This window comes from Dipodomys spectabilis, unplaced genomic scaffold, assembly GCF_019054845.1.
Source record: "Dipodomys spectabilis isolate Male_0828 unplaced genomic scaffold, ASM1905484v1 ptg000455l, whole genome shotgun sequence".
NCBI classification, from domain to species: domain Eukaryota; kingdom Metazoa; phylum Chordata; class Mammalia; order Rodentia; family Heteromyidae; genus Dipodomys; species Dipodomys spectabilis.
Window position 1 is genome coordinate 213,139 of NW_024871132.1, and position 12,532 is coordinate 225,670.

General features: G+C 39.6%; 1 protein-coding gene across 4 annotated transcripts in view; it reads right to left on the reverse strand.

Moving 5' to 3' along the window:
• Positions 1–389: 389 nt before the first annotated feature.
• Positions 390–12,532, reverse strand: part of Zcchc2 (zinc finger CCHC-type containing 2) — a 49,499-nt gene continuing 37,356 nt past the window's right edge. For 2 of the 4 annotated variants that reach the window (XM_042668544.1, XM_042668543.1), the window contains exons 12-14: positions 7,599–7,727; positions 2,793–4,298; positions 390–1,924 (exon numbers count right to left, since the gene is read on the reverse strand). In XM_042668544.1, coding sequence (XP_042524478.1) covers positions 1,857–1,924; positions 2,793–4,298; positions 7,599–7,727 — 1,703 coding nt within the window. In that variant the 3' untranslated portion in view covers positions 390–1,856. Of the gene's footprint in view, positions 1,925–2,792; positions 4,299–7,598; positions 7,743–12,532 lie in introns of all 4 variants that reach the window. The other 2 variants (XM_042668542.1, XM_042668541.1) reach the window with 1 other exon arrangement.

Genomic DNA, 12,532 nt, shown 5'->3' on the forward strand with positions numbered 1-12,532 from the left:
ATAAGGAGAAGGCAACATACCTCCTATGTACAGTACAGTATTTTAAATCATAAAATAAGCTCCATAAAGTACAACTGGCAAGTGACTCGCACTGCGCTTGCGCATACGTGGCTCATCAACACTCTCACCTGAGCAACTCAACTGCAGCTTAACAATTTAATAATGTGGTCCAAAAATACCCAGGTCAAATAAAATATATTTAATCAAAATAATTTCCTTTGCTTGAATTTTTTCTTTCTAAATTAAAGCTCTCATCTGCCCCTTCTCCCCCCTTTCCCTTTCCTGTAGCTCCCCACCCTGAAAGTTTCACAATGTACATTGGTGCTATAAATAGAAATGCCACTTCAGAAGCATCCAAGTGAGCTGCTTTTTGTCTTCAAGTTTTTCTGTCTGTCTAGCAATGTCAGGCTTCTGACCCAAGACCAAGCATGACGTTCCTCCGCTACACACCAGCACAACCCTCCACAACAAAGACGCGTCTTTCCTGCCGTGCTTAAGAATGGGACAACAGGGCCCTCACCCCTAAAACAATGACTACACCGTGGTAGCTGTTCATTGCTGTTGAGAGCAGCAGTCACCAAGAATCACACTCCATCTTCCAGATAACCTCAGTGCACTTTAGGAAATCAAAAATTACCTGGAAGCAATTAAGTACATAGATTGGCTTTTTTTTAAAACAACAACAACAACAACAAAACTTTTTCTTTTTTTAAGAACAGCAGCATTAAACTTAGTGACATGACACTGACATGATTAATACCATCTCGACACACTCAGAATTCAGTCTTTCACATTATAATCAAGCATAGTGGTAAACGGTTATAAAAGTGACTTTGCTACGAGAGACAGGTTAGGGGACAAATACCTGACTTTGTGGAAACCCATAGCTTCTGTTCGGATTGCAATAAACCACACTTATTTCAAACACAACGTAACACTGTAACAGTTGGTACAGCAAAAGAAGAAATATTTACTCAAGTAGTGTCTTTGAGCAGGACACAATGGTGGACGACGCGTAGAACTGGCCGTCGTCTCTCGCCACAAACACAAGCACACAGAGAACATTCACACCAGTGTGTTCACGCTGTCTCTCTGAAGCAACAGGCTAGAGGAGTATGATGGAAGGAAAAGTCGTTTCCTTTTAAGAAAATGTTTTTTGTCCATTTCAAATGCACGTTTCAGCTTCCTATGGTTTGACTTCTTCCTTGTTCTCGTTTGGACACAAGCACTGCGTGTATGTGTTCATGGGATGCTGTTTTTACGTATATACACACTGTCTTGGGAACTTGGTTTCTCCCATAAGGTAAGGTTGAACGTTTTGCCCTTGGACTACTTGCAGAGCAGTTTACAGAGGTGCGGACAATACACCACTGGGCGCCCCTGCCATGGGCAAGGCAGGGAAAAGGGAGAGCTTTGAGGGGGGTGGGAGAGAAGTATAGTTTAGGGTGAAAGTGAGAAAAGCAAGGGAAGAAGCAGTTTCTTTTTTCAAAACCATATGACTGTTACCAGTGTTGTAAAAAAAAAAAAAAAGGTCAAATACACAGTTTTGAAGATTCAGTAAACATTGCACACAGCAAGTATTCAGTGAAAAACAAAGCACGCGTCAACATTTCCTTTTGATAGTTCGTCTGGAAGTGTGAGTTCCGTGTATCATACAGAGAAGCCTGTTGTTGAACCAGGAGACCAAAGGCTCAGAAGCATTTCATTCTTTCTTATTTTGGACATTGGTACAAGAGAAATGAAAACTCCCAACTGCATAGAAATGTGTAGACAAAAAACAAAATACCTTTCCTCGCCTCCCCTCCACACCCGCGATCCCACACCGGAGTGTGCTAAGCAGGCAAGCTTTACGTGGTTCAGTCTGCGGAATCCAACGTATCATTAGAAGGGGGGAGGGGAGGTGCGTATCTCAGTCTGTAAGTGCCTAAAACAGGAAAGACAGAACGGCTAAGTCACCTCTGACAATGACATGCATGACAAACCAGTCAAGCCATCTGAAGGGCATACGCTTCAGAAGGCACCTTCTTTAGTTTAGCACTAAAACCATTCTGAACTGCAAATAGGTTACTTAAAAAAAAAAAAAAGGTATTATCAAGCTTGTGCTTTAGGTTCAAACTAAAGCTGTATCAAACTTGATCTGCCCTTACGAATGACAAGTCAGCGCACTCCCAACTCTACTCGTCCACCCCACCCCACACCCAGATTAAGAGCTGGAGAAAGGACCAAAGGCCAAATTGAAGTGAATGAGAGCGGCTTGAGGAAAACACTGAATTTGGTACTTTAGTGAACTTAGTTCAAGTTCTTATTTCCAAGCCAGTGTTTAACTGTTTTTCTTTTATAATGCAATAGCACTTTGGACTTTTTCTTCTTATACAGTCCTTAGGAAGAAACAGGCTAGCACAACATACAGGTGAGGCCAGCGGACGCTGGAGTTACTCTAAGCCTTGCATGCCAAATCACTGGCTTGCTTCCTGGTTTTCAGTATCTGAATTCTGCTTACTTGGCAGAGCTTAAAAAAAAAAAAGGCTGTAAGCAAGAATTATACCATAGAATTCCAATTCCCCTTACATTCCTTGAAAAGAGTCTCTAGTTTATTCCTTCTGACGTGACTTGTACTGTGTGTGACCTGCTCTAATCTAGACTTTTCTGGCTGCACTTTATGATGTCACTGAAGACATCTGTAAACAAACACACAAGCAGATCTTTCTATGACAGAATCATATAATCAACAAAGGAAGGAAAAACGAACAGGAGAATTCAAAAACAAGTCCTCTGGGAGTTACTGGGATTACCTTGTTGGTTGGCCTCCATGGACGACTGCTTACAGTCCTGTGCATAGTGCCCGCTTACACCACAATTGTAACAGGAGACATTCCCATTCTTCTTGGGCCCCGAACCACTGGTATTGGCAACTACATTAGGTGCTGGATATATGGGATAGAATCTCCCAAATCCTGCCATCTGTTGCATGCCATAGTTGGCTTGGCTTCCCATGACTGGGTCATGCACTAGTCCATTTGCATATGGAGTCTGAGGCAGAAAAAAAGGAAGTTGGTTTCCATTGCTCTGATGTGCTTGGTTGAGGTAGCTGCCATTGCAAATGGATGGCAGAGTGAAGAACGACGGGACTCGGTACACTGGTCCAGGCATTGGATTGGGATAATAGTAACTATTTAGCTGAAGGTTTCCATTGGTCCCACAGCTGCACCTTCGACCACAAGAACCACACGGCCCTGAGCCCATCTGCTGGGGTGGCACTATCGTCCCATTAGCGTTCGTGTTCCCCACAGCACTGATGTAAGATGTGCTGTCACTCTGTGCAGTACTGTGTGTCAAAGCAGGGCTTGGGCTTGGAGCAGGGCCTGGGGTATGGGTAGGGACTGCGGGAGGGATAGTGGACTGGGCCTGACTGATTCCTGCACTTGCTGGCTGGGCAGAAGTGGCTGCTGTGTTGAGCACATTAGAATTCTGAGTGGGTAACACGTTGGCAGCAAGGGGAGAGCCTGGTAAGGTGTAGGACGCTGGTGGCTGTGCGGCTGAGAGGCCAGCTGCTGGAAGAACTACCTTCACATTGGTAGGCTGAGGGACTGTCCCCGTGTTTCCCTCCATTTGAGGCACCATTTGATTTAGTCCTACCACTTGGGATGCAGATTTTGTGATGGGGTCCGTGGTAGCCACAGGAGATCCTGGGAAACTACCTGGGTTATGGACAGGAATAAAGGCAGTGTTTGGTGACCCGATGCTCAGATTTCCGGCTGGTTGTTGTGGGATATTAACTGTGCAACTCTCAGAAGATCCCTGTGGTGGTGGCAATTTAAGCCTCTGAAATGTTAGGTGTAGAGCAGGAGTACTACTGTGTGGAAGGAAGGCCGACGGAACAGGCAGCGGAGAGGCCAGCAATTCAAGGTGCTTTTCTGATTCTCCTGTAGAAGCTGTTGGCCCCAGGATTCCAACAGGGGTTGAGTTTGCAGACTCTCTTATTGCAGAAATAGCAACAGGACTAGGAACAAGCATCCCTATTGTTTTGCCATCTGCAGATTTGGGTGGAGGAATAACAACCTCAGGCTTCTGGGCACCATTGTGCATGACACAGTGTAGCGCTGGCATGAAAGGGATATGCGGGTACTTGGGTGAGTTCAAGGGTGAATTCAGGGGGTCTTCTAAAATGTTTCCATTCTCGTTTCCTAGTGAAACAATCTGACCAGGTGGCTTGACAGTGACAGTCTGGTTGACAGACCCATAACTTGTAAACCTGGTTGTTGATGGATTTCCGGAATCCTCAGAATTGCTGTCTGTATCTTAAAAAAAAAATTATATATATTAACCCAATAGATATTAACCCAAACTGAACTCTCATCTTTCTTGCTAGAAATGAAATTCAGGTATAAAAATGAACTCTAAAGTTTGAGTGTGCCCTCTATTATGTTTCCTAATTGCCCGGGCTGACCTCTCATTCCTGGCTTTCTATGGCATATTTAAGAAATATGCGGACACAGGCACAAAAACAAAACAAAAGGTTACTTGGAGATTATATGAGGTACAGTGTAGAGCATAGACATTCGCTCCCTATAAAATAGGGAACAGACATGTTTTTAAAGAATGAAATAAATATTTGTACTATACATATTTCAATTGGGTGAAGAAAATTTAAAGCTACTGCTGGTCACAAAATAAATAATCTATGGCATAAGAAGAAGGGCAAATATGAAAGCACTGCATTTATTCAAAATCTAAACTGACAGAAAACCGGTCTTACTAGTTCATTGCTCTTCCCCTTATATACAGAAACAATTTCAGTCTTCTGTTATAAAGTAGGTGGGCACTGTTTAATTCATAGTCATTTACTTAGGGTCAACCCAGACACCACACTGATTGGTACAGAGACCACACCATTAAATGCCATGCTTATCTACGTATCTTTCGGCTCACAAATAAGAGCTGAGAGCTGGCACGGGTGGCTCATTCCTATAATCCTAGCTACTGAGGAGGCTGAGATCTGAGGATTTAGATTCAAAGTCAGGTTGGTCAAACATATCTATGACTCATCTCTAACTAACCAGTCAAAAGGGAAACGAAAAACAGCCAGAAGTGGAGGTATGGCTCAAGTGGAATACTAGCCTTGAACAAAAATGTCAAGCAAAAGTAAGAAGTCTTTAAATTCAAGCCCCAGTACTGTCACAAAAGAGAAAAAATGTTGAAGTATACTACATAATTAAAGTGTATTTATTGAAAGATGTTAAAAAATGTTAAAACAGGACTAAAAGCAAATTAAAATTAATGGAATCTACTTAATATCAGCAATGATATTAAATGGACCATTTTAATTTATTGAAGAGGGAAGAAGTTCAACTGAAGTCTTTTTTAGCAAATTCTCATAGTAGATTAACATTTGGGGTATTTCTTACCAAAATTTGCAAAACAAAGACTATCTCCAAATCAATAACTGCTTTGAGGCACTGTATCTGTATCATCCCACCAGGGCAGAATTAAGGGGAAAAATAATGTCCAAAGAATATTTTTCACATGACCAGTTAAGTTTATGAGTGTGAAGTTAAGGCAAGTAGCACCGTGGTTTTAAACAGTCCTAAATGGGTTTCTGCACGCTACACTCATCTACATATTAAGAGGGCTGAGCTTATTTCTGTATGGCCTTTGGAAAACATTAAGTCGCAGACAAAACTCCTTTCCATTAAACAAGATTAATAAGCACTTAGAATTTAATTACAATTAAATAGAAATTTAATTAAAATCTTAGTAAGCACTCAGAATTTTTTAAATAATCAACTCTATCATAACACATATGGGTTTAGACAGGCCTAAATGAATCTTTTACCTAAGGAAGACTCATTCTTATTTGTTAATATCTGAGATTATATGAGAAAGGGCAAGTTCCTCTACACAGGCTTGCAAACACATGCTGTCTGATAGAGGAGAGGGATGCTACAAAGTTATCCAAGTATTTGACAACCAGGCCAAATCTGCAGAGTGAGGTAAAGAATCACAGAACCATTCATATATCCTTTAAAACCAAGTATAGTATTCAATGAAACAGAATGGGCACATCTACTCTGGGTACACCATAAAAATTCTCTCAAGCTTCCTAATAACTTCATTCCTAAAATCTTCATTTTCTTTCATCAGTAAACTGCAGAGCAGAAATGTCTGAGACAGTACAACTGGTGGCAGTCATGGCACGCTACAAAGTAACTACAAAATAAATCTGACTTCCAATTGTTTCCAAGTAGCAGCATAGCTGCATAGGTCTCTGACAAGGCAATATAGAAGCAGACTGCTCAGCAAGGAACCACATGATGGTCTAAGGATCTCTACAAAAGAAATCACTTGATAATGCCTCTCAGCTTGGATACACCTTATGACCAGGATGTCAACATGTGTGAAGAATGACATCCTTATTCAACATATGCCTTTTCAAGAAGGTCTCACTTACAGAGGGATAGAATAAAGGCCTCCAACAATCCTTAAAACCAACGAGAACCACAGGAAAATTTCAAATCAACTTTCTCCAAATTGTAGGAACTAAGGCTCAAAGCAATCTGAGGACTTAAAAAAAATCCTTAAGAACAGGAACTTATGGCCTTTTACCTTGTCCTACCCTAGTCCTACCATTTCTCCATTTCTGAAGCAGTCTTGCTGACTATCAGCCCCTGAATTATGGCAGCTATGATAAAGAGTACCAGCAGTTACTAGAAAGGTTACAAGTTTGGAGTTCTCCAAACCTGTAATGTCAATGTGTGAACCTGTCTGACAGCTCATGTTCACAACTAGATCAACAATCTCTTATCCACAAGACATTTGTCCTAACTAATCAGTGGCAAGTGTTTAACAACATGGCTATCTGAGATGGTGGTTTCATTTGGAGCCAAAGAGGCTAATCAAAATACTTAAAATGAGAAAGTGGAGAATGGAATGTCCATAGGGAGCTTTGAAAGCTTTCCCATATACTGAGAATCAAAAAAGCTATGCTCACACTTAGGCAGTACGCATTCCTAAATCATCCTACTGGGAATTACATTAAATGTAAAGGGACTAAACATTCAGCTCAAATGGCAAAAATAGGAAAACTAAATGCAAAACCCATGATCTAATTATATACTGTCTTCAAGAGACACAGTTCATATTTAAACACACACAGAGGTTTGAACAAAAGGACAGAAAATAAACTACCATAAAATTAGAACCCCTTCTAAGAGCTGGAGTGGCTATCATCATTAGACAAAATAGACTTTAAGACAAATATTGCTACTAGAAAAAAAAAAAGGATCTCATAATGATAAAAAGATCAGGAAGACATTAAAAGTATAAATGTATATGCATCTACTAATATACATAATATAGTCCTCATATGCTAATTCTACATTTTCTTATGATGCTATTTTCTTCCTATTTCATTTCACATGCAGTGAAATAAGTTTATAACATCAACACTTCTAGAAACTGCTACAGCAAGGTCTTTAAGATACCTTCTGTAATGAATTTAAAATGAATATAAGACATACGTTTATAGAAACATAAAATCGTATGGATCTGATTTTAAGAAAGAACACAGTATTTCCCTTCACCCCTTCCTAAAAGCAAACCTCTGTCCTTTTCTTCTTCGCTTTCAAAACTTTCTCTTCCATCATGTCGTGGACTAGATGGAGAACTGTAACTCTCTGAAGATGTTTCTCCACATGTGTCATGTCCAGATCCAATGTCCAAATTCACATCTAAAAATAACAACTCTATTTAAAAAAAAATCATGTTAAGAAGTTCAATTAATTTCCAAGTGAACTATTAGAAGTGAGTTTAGCTACAAATACTTTTTTCCGTTTTCCTATAAACCTTAAGTAACTTTAGATTTAGGTGAAAATTCATGACTAAATAGCAATTCTAACTCAAAGTAATTGATAAAGACATTCTTAAATGCAAAAACAAGAAGTCAATCTTACTGACTTTAAGCATTAAGGTTTCTTTGTTGGGTCTGTGCAGTATTGCTTTGAGCCACTTTCTTAAGTTTAGATATACTAAATCCTCAATTGCTTGTTGAAAACTTCTTTCAAGAATAGAATAGTATTGCAAAAAGACAATTCACGTAACTATTAAGCCAGTGAATTCAAAAGAATAAAATACTTCTTATCTACTAGACTGGACAGTCCCTTAATTTCTGTCCAAGGGTCAATCCTATACCAAGATGGGGTGGAGGCGAGTGTAGAACCTGTGATAACCAATTAGCGAAATCTGTTTTGGGCACATAAGGAGAGACTGATTATTGGTGTGCCTGGTATTGAAAATTCATACACTGGCCCAGAACTATTTATTTATGAACGACTAGTAAGTAGCAGAGCTTCTGTCTTAAAGCAAAGACACACATGTGTCTTTATTATAAATCTCCATTTTGTAGTTCTAAGGGGTTCTCAATATTTACAGATGAGTAAATAATTTCTATGGCAACTTGGCAGAGACAATAAAATATAATGATTATTAATTACTTGGGCAAAATATATGTCAGAGAAAAGAGATGACCTGTGCAAAGAACAATTCAGATGACTAACCTGTGTCTTCTGAAGGGGTAAGTTTGTAACAAATTCATACTTAAAGAAGCCTAAGGCTATCGAGGTAACTTGAGGGATGAGGGAGACTGACGGAAGGGGTGACACTGATCAATATGCACCATACTTATAAACTGATTTGTTGAACGGAAACTCTTTTGTACAACTACTAAAAGATAATTTTAAAAAAGAGAATAAACACTCATTATTGAATATTCAATTTTTTTGCATACTCATGAATACTGAAGAAAAATAAAGGCATTAAGAATGCAGATGTTTCTAAGGTCTTTTGGGGTAGGATTTTAAGGAATGCAACATTGCACAAAACTCATGAGAAATGAGAAAAAATGGTAGAGGAGTTTATATGGCAGGCAACACTTATAAAAAAGCAATCTTGAATATCCTTTCACAGGACAGGCTCTGAATTACTAGAGACGATATGGCTAAAGAAAGGGGTATAGGCCAAAACGTTCCAATGTGTCATACTGGTGAGATAGTTTAGCATTAAACCACACTCATGAAAATACAACCTTTAAAAACTGCTGCACATATGGAAATCTTGCATAGAAACAGTTCAGCCAGCATTTAACAAAATGAACAGCCCAAACAGCTTTTTCCCCCCACATGTAGCTTAATTTATAAAACAATTTTTACACGGTTCTAGCTAGTATTTTAATTACCATAATGCTATACATTAAATTGAAGTTTTCACGGAACTAAACATATAAATCTAAATCTATACTAGAATTATCTTCTTGATGAAGTGCTTCAGAATTGTTCAGACCTTGGAAACTTTTATGATATGAAATTACATGCTCCTGTATAGAGGCAGAAGCTGTGCAAGGTGAGAATGACAAAATTATGCCAACGATTATGCCATAACTGTCTTTGAGAGATGCAAATAGGTATTTTTAATCATATCTCAATAGTGACTTATAAGTCCTTATTCCTATCTTTTTTTGGGGGGGGTGGTGGATGGTCCTGGGGCTTCAACTTAGGGCCTGGGTGCTATCCCTGAGCTACTTCTGCTCAAGGCTAGAGAGCTCTACCACTTGAGCCACAGCACAACTTTCAGCCTTTTCTCAGTAGTTTATTAGAGAGTCTCACAGGCTTTCCTGCCCAGGCTGGCTTCAAACTTCGATCCTCAGCTCTCAGCCTCCTAAGAAGCTAGAATTACGTGAGCCATCACTGCCTGGCTCCCTACAAAAATTCTTGTTACTAATTATGGAAAGCTGAAGTTTGTTACAGAGTTAAGAACCATTTAATTAGGTAATAGGTCCACATTTATCATCTGGATTATTAATAAAAATTGGGTAACTTTATAGCATTGTAAATCTTGTAGAAGACACTGGGAGGCCAACCAACTCATCTCCCTTCAAATGTTTTGGTGTCACCAAGAGTGGGGTGAAGGAAGAGATGCTATGATAAAACTAAAATAAATAAATAAATATTTTTTTTGGCCATTCCCAGAGTTTAAACTTAGAGTCTGGGCTTGCTTAGCTTATTCAGCTGGCTTTCCACCATTTTATTTCAGCCTTGTGGTTTATTTTGTGTGTGCGTGTGTGTGCGTATGTGTGTGCGCGCACACGCACACACACGCACGCACACACACTCTACTCCTGGGCTTGAACCCAGGGCCTAGGCATAGTCCCAGAACTTTTGTGCTCAAGGCTAATACTCTATTACTTGAGCGCCTCCCCTCCCCCCACACACTCTTCTGGCTTTTTGGTGGTTAATTGGGGGTAAGAGTCTATAGACCTTCTTCCCCAGACTGCTTTCAAATCACTTAAACTGGCTTCAAACTGTGACTCTCAGATCTCAGCCTCCTAATTAGGAAGCTAGGATTATAGGTATGAGCCACCAGTGCCTAGTTTTTCAGCCTGGCTTTTTACTGATTGTTCTGGAGATAGTCTTGCAGATTTTTTTGCCTAGGCTGATCTCAAACCCCCATCTGTATCTCTGCTTTTGGAGTAGCTAGGGATTATAGGTGTGAGCTGTTTACACCCAGTAAGTAAAGAGTAATCTTAGAGATCTCTGTGTAGTAATGCATACAACAGAGACCTGAGTTTTTGAGAAAGGCCCAGGCTGTCCTCAAACTTGTAATCCTACTGCCTCTGCCTTACAGAAGAGGATCAATGGACCTAATGCTAAGACATAAAAAAGTTAGAAAACACAGTCAATGAAGGCACTTACGGATCTTTACTTTGTTCCCTTTTCTATTTTGTAGATTGTTGAGCTACATGAATGTATTATTATCCAAAATAGGTTAACATTTAAAACAACTGGTGTGTGTGTGTGTGTGTGCGTGTGTGTGTGTGTGTGTGTGTGTGCGCGCGCGCGCGTGTGTGTGTGTACACATGTGCTAGTCCTAGGGTTTGAACTCAGGGTCTGGTGCTATTCCTGAGCTTTCGTGCTCAAGACTAGTGCTCTACCACTTGAGATTCATTTCCACTTCTGGCTTTTTGGTGGTTAATTGGAAATAAAGAGTCTCACAGACTTTCCTATGCTGGCTTAGACTCATGATCCTTAGGTCTCAGTGTGCTGATTATCTAGGATTACAGATGTGAGCCACTGTTGCCCAGCTTAAAATAATATATTATTGTTTTTATTATTATAATATATATCTTTCTTTTTTTCTTTATTTATTTTTACTGGTTCTGGGGCTTGAATTCAGAGCCTGGGTGCTATCTATCCCTGAGCCTCTCTGTACTGAAGGCTAGAGCTCTATCACTTGAGCCACAGTACCACTTCCAGCTTTTTCTGAGTAGTTTATTGGAGATAAGAGACTCACAGACTTTCCTTCCCAGGGTGGTTTTGAACCTTTATCCTCAGATCTCAGCCTCCTGAGTAGCTAGGATTACAGGCATGAGCACTGGCATCTGGCTAAAATAATACATTAAAAAATCCTAAATAAGCTGGGCAGCGGTGGCTCACGCCTGTAATCCTTGTTACTCAGGAGGCTGAGATCTGAGGATCGCAGTTCAAAGCCCAGCCCGGGCACGAAAGTCTGTGAGACTCTTATCTCCAAAAAAACCCACTAGAAAACCGGAAGTGGCACTGTGGCTCAAGCAGTAGAGCACTCACCTTGAGCAGAAGAGTGCAGGGACAGTGCCCAGGCCCAGAGTTCAAGCCCCACAACTGACCCCCCCCAAAAAAAATCCTAAATAAAAAATATATATTCAATATCTAAACCTTCTAACCAGGGCATAATACTTTCTGCTCCAACACAGAGTCGCTGTTTCATAAGGAAAAAGAGAACTTTAAATGTACCCCAAGTTTACTGAGCACTTAAAGGTAATGACTTCTTGGTAGGGTATTTTAATATTTCAAAGGGAAATTAATAGAGTTAATTTTTTAAGTTGAATTTGGCCACATTTCTAAATTACAGACACGAATGAGACAAGCTGTTGCATATAGCTTCTATTCAATCATACTCCATAAATGTCAACACATATCAATCAGTAACAAAATAAAATAAGTTTTGGCTTATTCAAAATCCTAAAGTAATTATTAAAAAACTTGAAAATTAAAGAGATAAAAGGAACCAGGTGCTAGTGAGCTCTTGCCTATAAACTTAGCTATTCAGAATGCTAGATCTAAGAATCACTGTTCAAAGCCAGCTTAGGCAGACAAGCCACAATATTCTTATCTCCAATTAACCAGCAAAAATCCAGAACTAGAAGTATGGCTCAAGTGCTATAACATTAGCCATAAGAAGTAAGGCCACAAGTTTAAAAACAGAAGAAGAGAAAAGAACTGGAGCATGGGATTTACAAAGTTCCTGTTACAAATGATCTTGGAAGGTTATAAAGTTTAATAAACTGTGAAATATGTATTTTCATATATATTAAGGAGAAAAAACTAAATTAGTGAATAGCACAGGACTTAGTACTATTGAAATACTATTCATACATTTTTACATATAATCCTACAATCTGATGAGTGAGGAATTTTCTGGGTGGTAAATGAGAAAGCTACATACT